A 22,453-nucleotide genomic window follows, 5' to 3' on the forward strand; every position below is an offset into this window, starting at 1 on the left:
AGTGTCACTGGCCCTCATATGTGGGAAATGAACCGGGGCCCTCTGGCGTCCCAAGCGAGTTCTTAACCATCGCGCCACTCGGCCGGCCCTTCTGGCTGATTCTTAAAATTCAAAACAAATACATAGAATTTGCAATATTTAATACGTAAATATCACTCACTGTATAACTAAGTAATATGACTACAACCAGTGAGAAGAACATGTAATCCTACGTCAACCAATAGACGACACTAGAAGATGGGTATCTAACCACAGGGTCAAACTCTTTATATCGCTCCAATTCACATCTTGACTTTGCTCTGTATATGGAGCATACCAGTTTTACAAAGGAAAATTTATTTCAGTAAATAAATATGCCCAGTAAAGAAATTCGGAAAGAACAAAACTAAAGTAGATGAAAAAGAATCCCAAACAGCGCTGTTAATATTTTAATGTTTCCTTACGGTATTTTATCCATATATATTTTCCCATGTTTGTTTTTACCCACGATATAAAAATTTACAGGTCTCTTGAGGCAAAATGGTCAACCCTAGAAGCCCCTAAGGAAAATACAGAAAGCCTCAAAGAGACAGTGGGCAGCATAACTGGAAGTGTACCCCATTCATAGATGTCCTCACTGTCCAGAGATAGCTGTCATTTAAAACGAAAATCCCTTCCCTTCCTGGAGAGCTGGGAAAAAGGACATCGCATCAAAAACATCCTTTTGTGGAAGGAAATAGGACCACCAAAAAAAACTTTATCGAAGTTTTTAAAAAGCTGCCTAATTTTTCTAATAAGGCTCATTACTTCTGAGGTTGGCATTTATTCAGGAGACAGAGGCTGCACTGCATGGGGAAGGAAGGAACTAAGTGGCACATGCGATCATTGTGGGCCCTAAGGCTTTCTGCGGCTTCCACCATTAAAGGGCTGGCACGGCTAACGGACCCGGTCCTATGAACATCTGGGTTTTTTTTTGTGATAAACCAGCTATATTAGCCCTGTGCTGTCCCACATGCTCTAGCACCTGTGGTTCCTGAGCACTTGAAACGTGACTAGGGTGGCCCAGGAATGGAATTTAAAATTTGAATTTCAGTCTAGATTTTACAAATTGGCACCTGATTCAGTTATTGGAAAAAAGTCTGAGTACGTTTAGAACAAGTTGGCTACTTTCAGCTAAATTTTATAAAATCTAAATACAGATCAACAAATTATTGTCTGAATTGAAATGTAGTTTAGGGGTAAAATACACACCAGATTTCCAAGACTTGGTACAATAACAGCCAAAAAATGTAAAATATCTCACTAAGAGTCTTTTACATTAATTGCACATTGAAATGATAATATTTGGATAGGATCAGTTAAATATTTTATTATAATAAACTTCACCTGTATCTTTTTACTTCCTTTAATTCAGCACCTGGCATATTTAAAATGAACATATGTGGCTCTCATTCCCATGGGAGAGCATGGGTTACCTTACTGGATAAAATGTTCCCTAAGACATATAGAAAATAATTTTTATTAAATAACCTTTTATTTCTCATGGACCAATTGTGTGTCAGAAATTGGAATAAGTGCTTTGTAAATGTTATCAGTTAATCCTTATCATAATCCAGCAACACAGGGGTTATTATCACCATTTTATAGATGAGAAAATAGAAGCTCAGTCAGGGAGGCTAGGTGACTTGGCCAAGACCACACAGCTGGTAAACAGGAGAGGAGAATTTCAGTCCACATCTGTCTTCTTTCGTTTTATTATACCAATCTGCTCCTTCTCCAAAAAGAATTAGGCTGACTAGATTGATATTTGTTAAGACTGTCTTGAGAGGAAAGGTGCTAAGCAAACTAACACTGAATGCATTTACGAAAAATAAATAAAGCAGCAAATTAATAAATTTAAATAAACATGATGTAATATTAACTAATGTGAAGAATTAAGCCTGCCTGGACTCTGCCTATTTCACCTCTGATCAAAGGTGGAAGCAGAGGTACTATCAATACTCAAAAGAGTGAGTACAGGGCCGGCCGAGTGGCGCGTTGGTTAAGAACTGGCTTGGGACGCAAGAGGACCCCGGTTCGGATCCCACATATGAGGGCCGGTGACACTGCCCTCCACAGCTAAGATGCTGGGCTGCCTTGAGTCGCCAGCGGCTGCAGCCCGTGCTGCAGTGGGTTGCCATGGGCTATCGTGTGTAGCCAGCAGCCAGCGTGAGTGGCCAGCAGCTGCTGTGAGCGGCCATCCAGAGGCCAGTGACTAGTCTGCCTCACCCGGGAAGAGCGCAATGATGGTGCCATGTCCTCCACAACTAAACTGAAGAACCAAAAAACGACAGCAGCTTGTCTGTTCCCCTTCCCCCAATTCCCCAGCACTTTTCCCATCCCCCAATTCCCCAATAAAAATCTTAAAAAAAAAAAAAAGAGTGAGTACAGCAGAACTCGAACTTTATGTAAACCCAGACTCCCAATGCCTCATTCAACGTAGGATGGTCTGACCTTCTCTATGGAAATCAAGAGACCACCTACTACTTCATCTGAGGGGCATGTTGTTCTCTTCAAAATCCTCACTTAATGTCATTAATAGGTTCTGTGACTTTAAACGAAATAACGCATAATTACTATAGGCTAATTGATATAAGCAAGAGTTATTTGAGGACCTGCTGTATCTGGCTTTAGCAATGAGCAAGTCATCTATTTAAAGAAAATATCTCTATGTGCATACTATAGAATAATGGAACCAAGCCTGAGGTACTTAAGAGCATGATTGCTATATGGAAATAATAAAGATAAGGAAATAGTTTCTGACCACCAAAGGAATGAATCAGGGGGATTAAAATTACCTACACAGTCATCCTTGACTGGCACACTGCCAGTTAAAAGGCATGAAGGAAGTCTCTCAGATGGCCATTTTTATTTACTGGTATCTGAGCCATCTTTTTTAAAGAGAATTTTATGTGGTTTATAAGCCTTCCTTAGCCAAGATGGCATTCAATTTTTCATATATAATGGTAGAGATAATGCAAATAGCAATCAAGTGTTTGAATAGAAGTCAAACCAAAGGTGATGGTAAGAGGGTTATTTATACTGAGAAGCTCCTTGGACAGTGTTACTTTACAGTCTTACCTTAACCCATCCCTACATTCTGTACAGTTATGGGATTCAGTACAAGTCTTGCAGTTTTCACTGCATTTCCGGCAAAGATTTTTCTCTGTTAAAAAAAAAAAAGTAACAAGGTTATAAATCAGTTGGTCAACTGGATTCCATAAAAGCATGTGGAGATGTTTCAGTGTTTGCTAACATCTGCTATAGTACACATGGCCTTGAGCAGAAAATTGCAGGAAAATCCCCACAGTCAACATTTGCTATCACTTCTCAGCAAACTAAATGTAGGTAGCAACTGCAGCACTAGCAAATACCTTAGAGATAGCCACCATTTTGTAAAGACGAGAACTACAGCCCACTTAATTCTTAGTTGAATACTTTATTAGTTTTCCCCTCTTCTTCCCATTCTTTTTCCCAAGCAGGGTTTCCTAACTTTTGACAACGAAAATTCCAATGAAGCTGGTGCATTGCCAGTATAAAAGGGTTGAGAAGCAACGCTCGTGGCCATGGAATGGAATGATGGACCCCTGTGCTCACAGCTTTCAGGACTACTCTGATGAACTGTACTAGAAAAGGGAACCTACATTTAAGATGGCAAGGTAAGAATTATTTCTTTCATTGTCTAGAATAGTGTCTTGTACTTTACAGAGCCTGTGGAATTGATATCAATATTATATTTCAGATAATACCTGTATTCTGGAGACTAGAAATGTATTTGATTGAATGAATATACTGTGAATACTGGCTCTGTTTAATACCAAACACAGATCCCCATTAAGAAAAAAATGGCAAATGCATGATTGCTCTATAGTGAAAAATGGTGATCTGTTGTAGTAAGACCTTTTACCTCAGGTGAAATTTTTCTGGAGACTTGATACCTTTTTTGAGATGCAAGTAGATTATAACCACATGTATGTGTAGAACTGAATGAAGCTTTGTTCCTAGGCTACTCTTCCTCTGTCTACTCTTGAAACATTGGTATTCTTCACAGTTCCACAGAGAAACAACGCTTTCATGCATCCCTATAAGGACCTCCTGGAGGTCCATCTCCTTTCTCAAGTTTAAACCCCTCAGCATATAAGCCTTTTATGATCTTTTGGTAGTTATCACATGGTCTCCCCTCATTGTGTCGCCGAGAATACTGGACATGGCATAGGACTGGTAGTCTGAGGACCTAGATTTGCATCTTGTTTTTAGCGTTTCCTGTGGGCAAGTTCAGGGTCTTTGTTCTTTCATTTATTAAATTCATATTACAATGATGTTTACCTCTCAGCCTGTCTTGAGGGCTTAATGAAATTATTCAAGGGAATCATATGAACTTGGAAGCACTGTAAATGTGCTGTTAATAATTATTATTAGTCATGATCATACATGATTGCTATGTTGTATGTAAATGTACCCACTGAAAGAGGAAACTTGAGGCAATAACAGAAGACAATTACACAGAAGAAGAGAGATGCATAGACCATTCTTACCAGCAAAGTAATTGTTTGAACAGCCTTCCTTAATTGTCTTCCTCCCAGGTTCTAGAAAAAGAACTGACTCTCTTCATCCTGTCATATACCATCTAGAACCAAATTTCTTTTCCAAGGCTCACCCTTCTTGATAGAATTTTGACTTTTTTTTCCCCCAAGGTACACTGCTTATTTCTGTGGATCTCTTATTAACCCTCCCCACCTCCATTTTCTCCTTTCTTCATCAAGTTGTAGCTCATATTTCAAATTTTGGGGAAAAATAGTAACTACAGGGGAATCCCTCCCCATTGCTCCAAGGTACACTGAGACATCCTATCTGCCACATAAAGAAACACATGCCTTTGAATCAAGAGAGAATCTGACTTCTTAAAAAGCAAGAGTATTCACGTCAGCATTCTTGCCTCATTTAAAAAAATAAAAAGCAACAACACTTGTTCCTTTACACTTGTGTTTTCTTCTTTCTTAGGTTATACAGAAAATGAAATTTTAGTGTCACCTATATCATGGCAGGACACCCTTCTTGAGACAAACTATCGAGAACTCATAAATAAAGCAAAAGGTGCCTTCAGCCCTTTTCAGGGCTCAACTAGACTACTAACAGGCATGCCCAAAGATTATTTAATTCTCCAGAGAATGTACCTTTGTCTGTTTACTAATGATGGGTAATTAGGGCCCAAAGTCTGTGAAGTACAGGTTAATTTATAGATTTTTGTTTGGTAAAGTTGCAAATAATATCTGTCCATTTGAAAAAAATAAACTGAAAATTCTAGTTGTATTGCCATGTAGGAAATGATTCAGTTTTGTCTCTAACTCAGCAAACAGATTTCATTTTGCCTTTCCTAGAGGACTACAATACTCAACAGTCTCTGAACCTGTTTGTTACCTTGTAGTTTCCCTCATTAATGGGTTAAAAAGAGGTATAGATGTTCATACTACGTGTACACATAAGTCATGTCTTTAAAACTTATAGGAAAGTATACTTTGATATCATCTAGGCCTGGTGTTTCTGGTTATCATGCAGAGAAGAGCAGGCCTGGCTGCTATCTTCTGAAAGCTGGCTTGTAAGGTTGGTATATAAGGTTAGGAACTGAGATTTCAGACGAGTTCGCTGATAAGAGATGCCTAAACTGTTTACACAAACAATATGGTTTATGCTGAACACCAGCTTTCCTTCTAGGAGTTTGGAATTTTGTTAAGTGCCCGGCAGAAGACGCCTTCATGACCCAATAACAACTGTGGGCACTGAGACCCTAAGGCGGTTTGCTTGTGGACTACATTTCACACATGTTGTCACAAATTGTTGCTGGGGGAACTAAATGTATCCTGTGTGACTCCACTGGGAAAAACTCTTGGAAGCTTAGGCCTGGTTTCCAATGGACTTTATCCCATGAGCCTTTTCCCTTTGCTGATTTTACTTTGTATTCTTTTTCTGTAATTAATCCTGATTGTGCATATATGAGCACAAGTAGATGTTGAGTCTTATGGGTACTCTTAGCAAATCACTACATCTGGGTAGGGGCTTGAGGACCCACAGTTAGTTACAGGCATTTTTACACAAATTATTCTTTTACAAAACAGTTCTAAATTGTTCTCTTAAAAAAATTGGCTAGATCCTTGTTGATATTAAGCAAGGCCTCGATTTCATTGAGGAGGAATATTCCTCTTAAGATCAAGCAAATGAAAACCTTACATTTGTTCTCTAAACACAAATATTGGAAATCAACTCACTGGTGTCCTGATATGATCCGTCAGGGCAGTGAGTAACACAGCTGTTGGTTTCTTCATTCAGGAAGTATCCATGTTTACAGGACAGGCACTGGTCACCATGGCTGCCAAAGCAGGCCTCGCAGTTGGGAGCACACTTTCTGCATCGCTTCTTGTCAGCATGGTAGTGACCAGGGGGGCAGCTGGAGACACAGATCCTGCATTGGGGAATGATAAGAAAGAAGGGCAGTGTCACCAATGACTGAGTCCTCCACATAGCTGTCCCTGGCCTCAAAATCCTTTTTAAACCATGATGGTAAGTAACACCACATCCAAAGGGCCAAATTCCGTTGGTTAAAACATTTTCCTGTGTTGGGTGCTGAAGGAACAATGCAGTTACACAACACCAAGTCCAACAAGTAAGGCGTTTTTTTGGTCCAAACCACCTTCCAGTTTGAGTCTAGCTCTTTAAAGGGAATGATGGTTAGAAATTGAATCTCAAGAGGAAGGTTATGGCATTGAGTTGAAGGGAAAATATCTGGAAACCATGATTTTATGCAAAAAGGTCACCAATAAGGGGTTACTTCTATTTTTGTGTGTGTGTCATATGGAGTGTGTATGTGTGGAGGTGGTAATGGTGGTGGTTATATGCTGTTGTCCAAATTAATATAAATATATTTAAATTTATGTTGCTTATGACAAACTTTTAAAAAAATAACTTCCTTGTTTAATTGAAGGACAAGGCTTTATTTATTCACGCAATAAATATATACTGAGTACCAATTAAATGGCAGGCTTTTTGCTAATAAGTCTCGGAGATAATAGTGGTGCAGAGTTAGCCAAGGGCCTTTCCTTTAAAGAGTCTAAATTCCAGCATGGACGTAAACAGAAATTAGAACATGTCTGTGTCTGTCTGGGTGAATGGAGTGTGGAATCACTACCAGTCAGCATCCTATAGTAAGTTTTTGCCTGAAGGAGGAGGGAGAAAGTGGCAGGCCTGTGAGGGTCAAGGCTGGAGAGCATGGCCTCTAATGGGACAGTCACTGTTCCATGGCCCTTACCTTTAGAAACATACTTGCACAGTTTGAGGCAGAAGACAGGTCAGAGGCACAGGGTCCAAGCAGGTCCTTAGTGCCCAAAGTGGAACAGTGAGGATGAGCAGTGACTAGCACCTTTGCCACATCAAGGGCTGGCACATGGGGGAATTTGGGAAAGCATCCATTTGGCCCATGCAGTGACATTTTCACAAAGGGAAAGTATACCTGTGGCATCAAGCCTCAACAGGATGGAAAAGTATGGAGGGGAAGACCAGGCATGTGCATAGGTATCTCTCCCCACCATCCTTTCAAATGTGAGAAAAGACATTTGCAGTGTTATAGCATGTGTGTATTACTTGCGGTTGAGTCAGTTCTGAGGCACGGTGACCCTGTCAATGAGTGATGCTACAATGTCCTGTCCTTAACAGCTCTGCTCAGCTCCCGTAGACTCATCCCTCTGGCTTCTTTTATGGAGTCAGTCCATCTCATATCTGGTCTTCCTCTTTTCCTGCTGCCTTCTATTTTTCCAGCATTAGTATCTTTCCCCAAGAACCCTGCCTCTCATGACATGTCCAAAGTAGGGTAGCTTCAGTTTTGTCATTTTTGCCTCTAATGATGATTGAGGCTTAATTTGCTCTGTAACCCACTTGTTTGTTTTTCTGGCGGTCCAGGGTATCTGTGGAGCTCTCCTCCAACACCATATTTCAAATGAATCATTGTTTTTTTTTCTTTACAGGTATTTTGTGTTTTGTAATTCAGTATTGGTTTCATCATTGTGATTAGACAAGGAGGCAGTGGGCTTGTGCAGCAGCATCTCGCCTGTGCTTAGGTCCTGGTGGGGAAACACAGGGATGTCTGGCCCGTGGTGACCCTGTGGGAGCTCCCAGAAATACATGGGGCATGCTGCGGGGTCTTACTTGGGCCTCTCTTACCTGGTGTTGTTTTTCAGCTTGTAGTAGTAGTGCAGACAGTCACTGCAGTGGTCCGGTCCCGGCCCGTCACAGCCGACCTCACTGCACTCAGGGTCACAGGGGCCTTTCCAAAAGAAATCAGAACAACACTTACAAAAAGATGATTTTCAGTACTTTGGCTTTACCTTGAATTGGGTATAAAACAAATTATATTTTTCTATGCAGTGAGAGTCTTTAAGAAAGAAGGATAATATAATGTTCAACGTGGCTGTAAGCCCAGAGATAAACTCTAGACTTTTTTGGGGGAAACCTCAGTTACCTAAGTATCAAGAATGTAAATCCTAGTCATGGCCCAGTCTTCAAAGCACATATGGCTGCCTTGTGGGAGATAACAAATATTTCAGAATTCAAATGAACAATGCCACTGCAGCAAATGGGAAAACACCAATTGCAATTAAATATGCATAACGATAAAAATGTCAGATTTATAGAAAAATGAGAAGTTAAGCTGTTGACAGAAAAGAAAAAAAAGGTTATTATTCAATCTTGGACCAGATTGCCTGTCCCCTCCAAGGTCATTAAAGCCACTGAATACCTCTGAGATACCGTAGCTCGCAAGAAACATAATTATGGCATCTGGCACAAGCTTCTCAGTATGTAGTTTTGGATTACAAAGCAGGTACTTCAGGCACAGATAATAGATTTAAAATTGTATCCTACCCATAGGCCAATGGGCAACTCAACAAAAGAAAACTACACATAAATTTTAAAAATGTGAGCAAGCTTAAAGAATTCCAGACTTGGCATGAAGGCCCCTAATCTCTCTTGTTATGTGTTCTTTGATATAGAACTCGAGAGAATGCATAGTCAGGAAAAAATGCCAAAGAGATGGAGCTATTTGCTGATTGACGAAAGCTTTCTAATGACATGAGATAGCTATAGACATTTTGCTTTATTGAACTAACTCCCTTTTTTGTTGTTCTCCATATTTTGGGACATTTAGTCTCTCAATATTCAAGTTCTTTCCCACTGAAAATTCCCATGATTTTCACTAGCAATAAACATATTGCATGAAATGTACAAACAGTAAGTCAGTGGTGCCAGAAATGTTTTAAACCATACTTACTTTAATCAAAAGGACTTACTGTTGATCTTTGGTTTCCTTTAGTCATTATGGGACTGTGTTCTACAGTTACTGAATGACAGGAACACAAAATGGTAGAACTGGGGAAGACTGACTCAGAGAAAGATCTAGCAGTCAAACACCTTCATTTTACTGATGATAAAACAATTTCCCAAGGGTTATAATGGCTTGCCCAGCATCATACAGCTAGAAGAGTTGGGGTCAACATATGTCCTGATTCTCAGTCCACGTCTCCTACTTAGATTAAATCATGTACTAGAAATGACCTTTTGATCTGAATGAAAATGATTCATTTTGAAATTCTGCAAACTTCATATATATTTCTGATTAATCACAACAAGACTCATTTGATGGCACTGTTTACCTCTATTTTCCCAAAAGCCTTAAAATGGATCTCTAAATTAAATTCCATAGCTAGTACAATTTGGGGCATTTTAGCTGGCTTCTGCTATGGTACTTGAGAAGAGCGTGTCTGCTGTGTAAGCGTTGAAGTTCAGCCGGCTCTGGGTCCCATAGTCCCTGGAATTCAAAGATATAGTACAGGGATCTGGTTATGACAATGCCATCTGTGCCTCTAGGCAGCCTGACTTCTTAATAAAGGTGAAAATCACAGCTCCAAAGAAAAGAAGTCATGGGTGGCCCTAAATTTTCACCAGATGATTTCTACAATTAAAAAACCCTCCCAAAACATTTATTTTTGATATGTGCCAAAGGGCTGTGCATGGCAAGTTCACATGCTGTGCTGTTTCTTTCATAATCTTAAACTGTCCCAGATGCAATTTAGCATTTTAGATTGCAGTGTAATAATGAAATAATTATTTTTGTTTTCTCACAAGTGCCAATGTGGACATTTTGAAGCTGTAATGAGGAAAAAACCCACAAAGATGTATAACTGTTCAGAAATTTAACATTATCAAAATTTTAACTGGAAACATATTATAAGGCACATTGTAATAGGTTACTATTATGCCTCATTTATGTTTTTGGGTACACTTTCTCCTACCAGAGAAGGCAGACTAGTTTGATAGTTGTAACGTGAATAGTAATGTTACAAGCTCAAAGCAAAATAAGAAACTCTAACACAATCTAGCTCTGGTTAGCTCAATTGGTCTGAATTATCCAAGCTTATTATTGATTCTGTGATACTACCTGTTTAGAACAAAAGGAACTACATACATATTTAAGATACTTTGTTAAAGTTATAAACAAAGTACTTTTATCTTTAGTACCTAGAAAAAGAATCTCAGAGGGCTACAGGAAAAAAATACTTCTCTTTTGAAGGTACATTAAACTCCTATTTATCAATAGTTCTGCATTGGGAAAAGCTTTGCTCATTAAATGTCATATGTCATATCCCAGAAGGATTGAATGCTGCTGGAAACAGTAGCTAATGCAACAAGACAGGAATCAGAAATAAACTGGGGAGGAGAAAAACAATTTGCAGATGATATGGCTACAGTACCTAAGCTGCCCCAGAAAATCAACTTTAGAACATATAAATTATTCAGAGAGTTAAGCCAAATGGTCAGATAGATATAAGATAAATATGCAACAGCCAATAGATTTCCTGATACCAACAAATATGGAATAATTTCCACAATAGCAACAAGACCCAAAATATGAATGACACTAATAAGAATACCACTACCTAAAATTAAAATATTTCAGTAAAATAAAAACATGGGCTATTGTTTTGAATGGAAAGACTGTATATTGTAAAAACAGTTCTTCCATTAGATTGAATGTAAATTCAAATTAAATTCCAATGGCACTTTTAAAGGGGAACTTAAGAATTGCTATGAAAACAAGCAGATATTCATAATATATTAAAATATATCATGATGTTAAAAGAGTGTGGATGCTATTGGTCTAAGAATTATTAGATTGATAAATCAGAAAAAGTGGTACCATAAGAGACCCTGGTATAAGAATTTAATATACTGTTATAAAGGAAATATCCTAAAATATTAAAAGAAGAGATGGTAACTCAGCCAACGATGTTAGTCTGTTTGGAAAATAAAGAGATCTTCCTTTCACACCCATATATTATAAACCAAAATAAGTTCCAGATGAATTAATGGCTGAATGTAAAAATCAGAGATTATAACAATTCATGTGAATATTGAGCTGATTTTAGGGCTGAAACAACTATTAAAAAATCACAAATGTTATTATCTAAAAATATAAACCTTACTCTCCAATTTTCTTTGTCAAAACAACATAACACAAAACAAAAACTACATTTCAGAAACAAGTGATAATTAAAAAATGTTTTCAGTAAATATGAGATAATGTGAGAGACAATAACATACAAAGAATTCTTATAAATAGATAAGATAATTGCTGTCAGTTTGAACAGAATGAGTAAAAGACAGTTGTATTTAATTCAAAGAACTTCAGTAAATCCTCACTTAACGTCATTAATAGATTCTTGGAACTGTGGCAAAAGAACATATAGGGAAATCAATTTTACCATAGGCTAGTCGATATAAACAAGAGTGAAGTTCCTATCTCATCAGCATTATAACAAAACAACATTGAATGAAACGACATTATTTGAGGACCTGCAGTACAGAAAAAAAATGTTTAGAGTTACTAGCAATCAATACTATAAAAATTTGAGTGTTCTTTTCTTTTTAAAAACTTTTCTTTCTACTCAATGCAGGCAGGGATGAGTTCAATAAACACACAGCTGTCACAGTGTAGACTGGTGTATATCTTTGTCTGGAAAACAATGTTTTAAAATTTATCAAAGCCCTAAAACTGATTATTCCCTTTGATGCAATAATTCTCAGAACAGAACTCTATTCTAAAGAAATAATTAAAGGTATAGACAAAGACTGATTAATAATGATATTCATCCAAACCTTGTTTAAACTAGTGTAAAACTCTAAGCAAACTACACATTTCAGATAATGGATTAAATATATTACAGTGTGATCACAGGATGGACAATTATGCTGTCTTTTAAATCTGTGGCCAAGGATATTTGACAGCAGGGAAATATGCTCTTAATATCTTTAAGGGAGAATAGGATATGAAAACTCTATATACAGTGTGGCTTTAGCTTTGAAGGAAAAACACATGGATATTTGATATGAATATACACGTACAAATATTGGAGGAGATAGAAAAGAAGATGATGAAAATATATCAGAATATGGGTAGAAGTTTATATATATATCTGCATGGTGGGATGCATGAGCTTTCTTTCCTTAGCCTATATCCCTGTTGGAAGTCAGCTCACCTGCATAATCCTCTGTGCCGTAGTCATCGGTGGGGTCTTCCACTCGGCTATAACGGACACGTTCCACTTTAGGAAACTCATTCGTTGGTGAGTATGGCTGCACCGAGGTGCCATAGAGTACCAAAGACCATTCTTTCAGTTTACCTTGGGAAACAATAACGAAACCAGAGCATGATCAAACATTTACTCTTTAGCTTTGTAATTTCTTTAATTCCTTCTTATCTAAGAAAATGCATCAGTAGAAGAATTGTGGGGAGCAGATTCATATGAATCACTGCATCATATGCAGTGGTTCTCAACCTGTGGGTCACGACCCCTTTGGGGGTCGAACGACCCTTTCACAGGGGTTGCCAAAGACCATCAGAAAACAAAAAGATATTTACATTACAATTCATAACAGTAGCAAAATTACAGTTATAGAGTAGCAACGAAAATAATTTTATGGTTGGGGTCACCACCACATGAGGAACTGTATTAAGGGGTCGCAGCATTAGGAAGGTTGAGAACCGCTGATATACAGGGCTAGAAGTGCACATTTGCCTCTGTTTGCAGAATTATTAACTAACCATTCACATAGCACATATTTACTGAGCACCAACTACAGGACAGGCCTTAATTTAATCAGCATTTATAGGAAGACTGGGAAACAAACACACCTTAGCTTGCTGGGCTGCATTTCAAATTATGGATATTTAAGAGAATCCTAGGATTTTCCAGAGCTTTGTTTCTCTAGGTAGAAAAGTCTTATTTGAATTTTATAAAAATGTTTGGTGTTATCTGACTTGTTTATGAGTAAAAAGATAAAAACAACTATTTTGTTCCACTTGATTCCTGAATCAGTCATTCAATCTTAGGAATACATCACTATATTATCCTGTAGACCTGGGCTATCCAATGATAGCCACTAGACACATGTGGCTATTTAAATTAACTAAAATTTAAAAATTAAGTCCCTCAGTCACACTAACTACATTTCAAGAGCTCAGTAGCCATATGTTGCTGGTGGCCACTGTAACGGACAGCACAGATGTAGAACACTTCAACATGGCAGAATGTTCTACTGCAAAGTGCTGCAATCAAGCATTTTCTGGTCAAAGGTGCCTTGAGACAGGAGACAAGTGTTTAACCTCATTTGGATGGTATGCTCACAGTGAACATTGTGCTTTAGTTTTAGTGCATATTCATTTATTTTTTAGATTTATAAAACTGAAGTCTTTGATGCAAAAAACAAAACAAAAACCCTAAAAAAACAAAAAAAACTGCCCCCAGGCCATTACGCTTAATCAAATTCACATAAAAAAGAATTGACCATAAGCAGAAATTATTATGAGAAAACCATTGAAAACACGGAAATATGCTGGTAGAAACAACACCACTTAGGAGCCATCCCCCCCTTGGCTTAAAACAAAGAATCCAGGCATGGTTCAGGGCTAGGGCTCTGCTATGGCCAGAGAGTGGTGAACTTCAGGCGTTACCTAATTCATCTGTTAGCATCTATAATCACCATCAAATCGATGCTTATCATTTCTAAGTAAGTTTTTTCCCATTAAATGTTCACAACAAGCAGGAGGTAGGTACTTGTATTCCCAACATAGTTGATATAAACAATGATGAGGAAACTGAGTGAGGCACAGAGGTTGATAACTTTCCCAAAGGCAGAGGACAGACTGATGTTAAATCTGGGGATTCCAATTTAAGATGACAATGTAGGAAGATACTGAACCCACCTCTTTCCAGGGGCACACCAAATTGACAGCTACATATGGAACAATTTCCTCTGAAGGAAACCCAAAAATCATCTGAGTGGCTCCTATATATTGAGCAAACAAGAATAAACCCATATCCAAGTGGGTAGGAGATGCTGAGACACAATCTCACCATAAGCCCCACCACTGGTGTGGTAATCAACAAATGGGAAGGAACTCAAAAATCCAAGCTTGTCCCTGAGGAGCAAAAGGTTTGACTTCCACATTGGGCATCCCAAATTTTAAAGCCAGTGCTTGAGAGATGAGCTCCCTCCACCCCCCCAAAAAATGTAACTTTGAAAGCAAATAGGGCTTATGTAAACGAGTCCCACAAAGCTATAGCAAACTGAGAAGCAGTTCTAAAGGGCTCCAGTAGACTCACCCACCCCAGGGCCCAGCACAGAGGCAGATGACTGTAAAGCACCTGGACTTTCTGTAAAACAGGCTTATTTGCTTATCTTAAATCATCTACCTGGGGGCAGGGATCTAATTTAACATACATCTAGAGGCCCACTGAAATACTCTCCAAAGAGGAAGGCCAGCAGGCGCCATCTTTGTGCTCTCCCTCTGTCTTGCTCCAGCTCACTGGTATCTTCAAGAAAGGATTTTGTACTCTTGTCTGGCGCTGCAATTTTTGTGGCTGCCACCCAGGAGACAACTCTAGGTTGCCTGGCTCTAGTTGCCAGCAGGGATTATACTTACATGTCCCATAGGACTGTAAAGAAAATTGACAAGCCTTTAGTTAGATTCACCAAGGAGAAATAAGAAAGAAATCAAATAAATAAAATCAGATGAAAGAGGAGATGTTATAACTGATGAGACAGAAATACAAAGGATCATAAAAGACTACTATGAACAATTATACACCAACAAATTAGACAACATAAAATACATGATAAATTCCTAGAGACATACAACCTACGAAGACTGAATCATGAAGAAACAAAGTCTGAACTGACCAATTACTGCCAAAGAGATTGAATCAGTAATCAAAAATCCAGGACCAGACAGCTTCCCTGATGAATTGTATCAAACATTTAAAGAAAAATTAATACCAATCCTTTCAAACTCTTCCAAAAAATAAAAAAAACAGAGGGTACACTTCCAAGCTAATATGAGGCCAGCATTAACTTGATACCAAAATCAGACAAGGATGACAAGAAGATTAAAGGCCAATATTCCTGATAAATATAGATGTAAAAATCCTCAATAAAATTATTAACAAACCAAATTCATCAACAGATTTAAAAGATCATACACCATGATCAAGTGGGATTTATTCCAGAGATGCAAGGATGGTTCAACATTTGCAAATCAATCAATGTGATACACATTAACAAATGAATGATAAAACTCTTATTACCTCAATAGATGCAGAAAAAGCATTTGACAAAACTCAACATCCACTTTTGATAAAAACTCTCAAAGTGGATATATAGGGAACGTACCTCAACATAATAAAGGCCATATATGATAGCTAACACCATAGTCAATGGTGAAAAGCTAAAAGCTTTTCCTTTAAGATCAGGAACAAAACAATTATGTCCACTGTTGTCACCTTTAGTCAACACCGAATTGGAAGTCCTAGCCAAAAAGTCAAGAAAAAGAAATAAAAGGTATCCAAATCAAAAAGGGAAAAGGAAAACTGTCACTACTTGCAGATGACATGATTATACACATATATATCCCTAAATACTCCACCAAAAAACTGTTAGAACTAGTCGGCAAATTCAGTCTTCCAGACTCTGTTTCCTTCACTCACAATAGCTCTCACAGAGTGGCACTGGGAGGCAATGCTTGGTTTCTATGATGGTACTCATGGTTAATAAGCTGCTGAGCCTTGTTACAGAGGAAACTAGATTGGTAGGTAGATTGGTAGACATAAGTATAAATATATATGGTTATATAAATGATTGTCCATCCTGTTGTGCTGAGTGGCAGTCTTTTTGATAGTTTGGAAAGAAAACTTTGCCCTGGTTTTCCAGTAGACTGACTGACTGACTAACTAATGTACTCTCCCTGGGGGGATTTGTTAAGAGCTCAATTAGCCCTGGGCAGTGCAATGCTAGTCGCAGAATTTTCACAAAAATGGTCTGTATGACTCTCAACATGACTGAGTCTTTTCCCGAAGGCCTTTTTTAAACCTGACAATATCACTTAATCCAAAAGAGAAGGGAGCAGAGAGATGAGCAACATTTCTGTTGCTAACATCAATCCTCATTAGTCAACAGAGAAATGCAAATCAAAACCACAATGTGATATCACCTCACACCTGTTAGAATGGCTATTATCAAAAATATAAGAAATAATAAGTGATGGTGAAGATGTGAAGAAAAGGGAAACCTTGTGTACTGTTGGTGGGAATATAAACTGGTGCAGCCACTATGGAAAATGGTATGGAGGTTCCTCAAAAAATTAAAATAGAACTACCATATGGTCCAGCAATGCCACTTCGGGTATTTATCTGAAGAAAACAAAAATACTAACTCGAATATATACACACATCCTCATGTTTACTGCAGCATTATCTACAATAGCCAAGTCATGGAAGCAACCTAAATTTCCATCAATATCCGAATGGGTAAAGAAAATGTGGTATATATTACACACACACACACACACACACACACACACACACACACACACACACACGCTGGAATATTTTTCAGCCATAAAAAAGAAGGAAATCTTGCCATTTGTGACAACAAGGATGGACTTTGAGGGTATTATGCTAAGTGAAATAAGTCAGAGAAAGACAAATACCATATGATCATGATCTCACTCACATGTGGAATCTTAAAACAAAAACAAAAACAACACACACAGAAGAACCAAACTTCACAAATAAAAAGAACAGGTTGTGGGGTGTAAGAGGTGGGGAATAGGCATTGGGCAAAATGGGTAAAAAGGATCAAAAGGTACAAACTTCCAGTTATAAAGTAGTAAGGCCTGGGGATGTAATGTATAGCATGGTGGCTAAGCTAATAATACTGTATTGCATATTTGAAAGTTGCTAACAGTAAATCTTAAAAGTTCTATCACACACAAAAAAAATTGTAACTATGAGGTGATAGATGTTAACTAGACATAACTTGGGGATCATTTCACAATATACACAAATCATTATGTTGTTCACCTGAAATTAATTATATGTCAATTATATTTCAATTAATAAAAAACATTCTGGATCCAACTCCTGAGATCTTAAACCATTATATAATACTGCCTTCCTGTTCATTTCCAGGAGTTTAGGAACCTGATAGTTAAAACTCAACCTATTCTGTGCCCCACTGTTTTCGATATTTGCATTGGGCTAGTACGTTGGTTAACATGTGGTTTGCCCTCTGCCAGCTTTTCTTTGGACTCATTTGTTAGGGACTATTCTCTTCATAATCAGGGTGTTGTTTGGTCTGAGAATTTAAGTAGTGGCAAGAAATGAATGACCATCCAAAACTGATGACCTATCTGATTTCCTTGAGGCTGCAATGCAAAAAAGAACTCTTTTTCCTTATAGCATCTCTCAAGGATGCAAATGAAGAATATAACACAAGGACATCGCAGGAAATTCAATCCATCAGTCACACAAAACCTAGTTCATTTAACTTACAATTTTTTTGGATCTAAAAATTTACCCTCATAAGTGCTTTGAAGAATGCTATCTCATAATCAATTATTTCCCTTAGTGCTATTTCTGAAGTACATCATAAGCCCAGTGAGGATATCCATCTCTTTTCACTTATTATGTAATTTTATTTCCTTAGAATCTCTGCCACAATTCACATAAATATTGCCATATTTGAGCCATCACCCTCCCCCTACCACTGTTTTCACTTGCTAATTTCTGTAGGGGATTTTGCAGCTGTTACTGCAATGTTCTGTTAAGAAATAGCTGTGTAAATACAGAATGAGAAAAATCCATTCTACTTGCTAACATATAAATGCATTCTGCCCAAGGTAGAAAACCCACAACAGGCTTAATGTGTAACAAAACAAACAAAAACACTCCTGACAGTTTTGTTAATATGTATTTAAGTACACACACACACACACACACACACACACACACACACACACAGAAAAGTGAAAGTCCCTTTCCAAAGTTGTGACTAATCCTGAACTAAAAGGTTGGTTGAAGGAAGGATACCCAAAGATCATGTGTTTCTCTTAAAGAACACCTCTAAAATGATTGGAGGTGACTGGGGTTAACCATGAATATTTAAATCGTATAAAGGAGAAGTCAATGCTATGAAATAGACTAGATTATCTGGGCTACTGCAGACAGCTTTCAAAACAGAGAATCATAGTAAACCGGAAAGATTCTGAACTCCTTAAGGGCAGAGAGGTTTATATTCATAGCCCCCGACTCTTGCACACAAATGACAGGCCAACCAGTAGTGTGCCCTTAGGGCTGTTTGCTCTCATGGGAAGGAGCATTTTTCCACTGACATTCTTTTCTTTTTTTTAATTATTATTTTTTATTGTGACACATTTTTTAGAATTAGTTTCAGCTGTACAACACAGTGCAATAGTTATACTTTTACCCCTTGAAGTGACAACCCCCCGCTCCCAATCCACCTCTCCACATCCCCCTGCCCCAATATCATATATATCTATTACGAATCCCTTGACTTCACTCCCACACTATACGTCCTGTGACTATATATATATATATATATATATATATATTCACTTAGAGTTGACATACAATATATACAATATTATACAACATCAGCTTCAGGTGTACAGTGCAGCGATCAAGGCTCTACCCCATCCATGAAGTGGTCTCCCTAGCAAGACATGTGACCATCTGACACCCTACAAAATATTTATAACATTATTAATTATATTCCTCGAACTGTCTTTAATATCCCTGTGGGAATATTGTAGTTAACTATTTATGCTGTCCACTGACATTCTTTAGAATTGCTGGTGCATGGTGATCAGAAAGAGCAGAATCATTTTTAGTTTTATAACTGTCTTAAATTCTCAACACAGAAAGCACCCCTGATGTCTACATTCTAGGCTGCACGCAACCCCCCCTTCCCCAACCTTGGTACACCTGCCACGTTTTGACAGTGTTTATTTCTCTGGGATCTCTGGACACATAAGAGCCCTGTAGTGACACCTGCTGATGGATCAACTCTGGTCAGTGCACCACAGCCCAGTCACAGTGCTGCCATTACCCCTGAGTACCAGGACCCCATGTGTCTCCATGGGCACAGGGTTAAAAGATGAGGGAAGGAGAGAGGAAGGTCTTGGAACTAAGTATATGATGAACAAGTGAAAACATCTTTGATTTCTCCAGGCTGATGCTGGAGGTGAGCTGGACCCAGGTACTCTTTAACAAAACTTTTATCTTTTTCCCTGTGACCTTGCCACCATGATGGTTTTAACCTCTCTGATTATGGGACCACTGTGGCAACACAGATGAACCACATCACAGAATTAAGGAAAAGAGGGGGCCAAATTGTGTGATCAAAAATGGTTCTCTCTAGTGAGGACATAAAGAAGGATAGAGAAATCATAAAAAACGACCATTTAAAACTAAAGAATACAACAACTAAGATGAACAACACACTCGAAGGAATCACCAGTAGATTAGATGAAGCAGAGGACAGGATCAGTGATTTAGAAGACAAAATAGCAGAAATCACCCAGTTGGAACAACAAAAAGAAAAATGAATAAAAAACAATGAAAATAGTTTAAGAGACCTGTGGGACAACATCAAGTGCAACAACATTCGCATCATAGGAATACCAGAAGGAGAAGAGAAGACGCAAGGGATCGAGAATGTATTTGAAGAAATAATGACTGAAAACTTCCCTACCCTGGTGAAGGAAATCGACATACAAGCCCAGGAAGTGCAGAGAGTTCCAAACAAGCTGAACCCAAACTGGTCCACACCAAGACACATCATAGTTAAAATGGCAAAGCTGAAAGACAAAGACAGGATCCTAAAAGCAGCAAGAGAAAGACAGCAGGTTATAAACAAACGAACTCCTTTAAGACTAACAGCTGGCTTTTCTACAGAAACTTTGCAGGCCAGAAGAGAGTGAAAGAAAATATTCAAAGTGATGCAAAATAAAGCCTACAACCAAGGTTGCTCTACCCAGCACAGCTATCACTAAAAATTAAAGGAGAAATAAAGAATTTCTCAGAAAAGAATAAGCTTAAGGAATTAATTACCACCAAGCCACCACTGCAGGAAATGCTAAAAGGGCTTTTTTAAACAGGAGAAAGGGGAAAACAAGCTAACCCAGGAAGACCAGAAATACAAATAATAAAAAATGGCAATAAATATGCACCTATCAATAATCACTTTAAATGTGAATGGGCTAAATGCTCCAATCAAAAGACACAGAGTGGCTGAGTGGATAAGAAAACAGGACCCATGCATATGCTGTTTACAAGAGACTCATCTCAGATCAAAAGACACACACAGACTGAAAGTAAAGGGATGGAATAAGATATTTCAGACAAATGGAAATGAGAAAAAAGCTGGAGTAGATATACTTATTTCAGACAAAATAGACTTTAAAGTGAAGACTACAATAAAAGACAAAGAAGGGCACTACATAATAATAAAGGGATCGATTCAACAAGAGGATATACCCCTAGTAAACATCTATGCACACACATAGGAGCTCCTAAACACATAAACCAGATTTTGACAGACATAACGACAGAAGTCAACAGTAACACTATTGTAGTAGGGGACTTCAACACCCCGTTGTCACCAATGTACAGATCCTCCAGACAGAAAAGCAACGTGGAAATAGAGGTCTTAAATGACCCTTTAGACCAGCTGGATTTAATCAATATTGTTAGAACATTTCACCCCAAAGCAACAGAATATACATTCTTTTCAAGTGCACATGGAACATTTTCCAAGATAGACCACATGTTAGGCCACAAAACAAGTTTCAATAAATTTAAGATCAAAATCATATCAATCGTCTTCTCTGACCACAATGCTATGAAACTAGAAATCAATTATTAGAAGAAATATGGAAAGCACACAAATACATGGAGGCTGAATAACATTCTAAATAGAGACTGGGTCAAAACTGAGATCAAGGAAGAAATAAAAAGTTATCTCAAGACAAACGAAAATGAAAACACAACAACCCAAAATCTATAGGATGCAGCGAAAGCGGTCCTACAAGGAAAATTCATAGCAATGCAGGCCTATCTAAACAAACAAGAACAATCTCAAATCAACAGACTATCTTTATACCTAAGGGAACTGGAAAAAGAACAGCAAAACAAGCCCAAAGGTAGTAAAAGAACAGAGCAGAAATAAATGAAATAGAGATAAAAAAAATACAAAAAAATCAATGAAACCAAGAGCTGGTTTTTTGAAAAGATAAACAAAATCGACAAACCCTTAGCCAGACTCACCAAGAAAAAGAAAGAGACGACCCAAATTAATAAAATCAGAAATGAAAGAGGAGAAATGACAACAGATACCACAGAAATACAGAAAATTGTAAGAAAATACTACGAGCAACTAGACGCCAACAAATTCGACAATCTGGAAAAAATGAATAAAATTTCTAGAAGCATACAATCTACCAAGTCTGAACCAAGAAGAAACAGAAACTTTGAACAGACTGATTAATACCAAAGAAATTGAATCAGTAATCAAGAAGCTTCCAACAAACAAAAGTCCTGTACCAGATGGCTTCACAGGTGAATTTTACAAAACATTCCAAGAAGAATTAAAGTCTATTCTTCTTAAACTATTCCAAAAAATACAGAAGGAGGGAAGGCTCCCAAGCACATTTTATGAGGCCACTATTACTCTGATCTGAAAAGCAGACAAAGATATTACAAAAAAAGAAAACTGCAGGCTGATGTCCCTAATGAACATACATGCAAAAATCCTCAACAAAATACTAGCAAACCGAAGTCAGCATCACATGAAAAAAATCATACACCACGATCAAGTGGGATTCATTTCTGCTATGCAAGTTTGGTTCAATATCCACAAATCAATTAATATAATATATCACATTAACAAAATGAAAAATAAAATCATATGATCATATCAATAGAGGCAGAAAAAGCATTTGACAAAATCCAGCAGCCATTTATGATAAAAATCTCTT

The 22,453-nt window shown here is 37.8% G+C and overlaps 1 protein-coding gene across 1 annotated transcript in view; it reads right to left on the minus strand.

The window, feature by feature from the left end:
• The window catches only part of PCSK5 (proprotein convertase subtilisin/kexin type 5), a 451,676-nt gene that overhangs the window by 156,901 nt on the left and 272,322 nt on the right, over nt 1-22,453 (minus strand). The window contains exons 14-17 of the mRNA XM_019630362.1: nt 12,597-12,740; nt 8,227-8,329; nt 6,282-6,475; nt 3,100-3,184 (exon numbers count right to left, since the gene is read on the minus strand). Coding sequence (XP_019485907.1) covers nt 3,100-3,184; nt 6,282-6,475; nt 8,227-8,329; nt 12,597-12,740 — 526 coding nt within the window. The remainder of the gene's footprint in view (nt 1-3,099; nt 3,185-6,281; nt 6,476-8,226; nt 8,330-12,596; nt 12,741-22,453) is intronic.

The sequence above is a fragment of the Hipposideros armiger genome, unplaced genomic scaffold (genome assembly GCF_001890085.2).
Source record: "Hipposideros armiger isolate ML-2016 unplaced genomic scaffold, ASM189008v1 scaffold_903, whole genome shotgun sequence".
In the NCBI taxonomy this organism is placed as follows: Eukaryota; Metazoa; Chordata; class Mammalia; order Chiroptera; family Hipposideridae; genus Hipposideros; species Hipposideros armiger.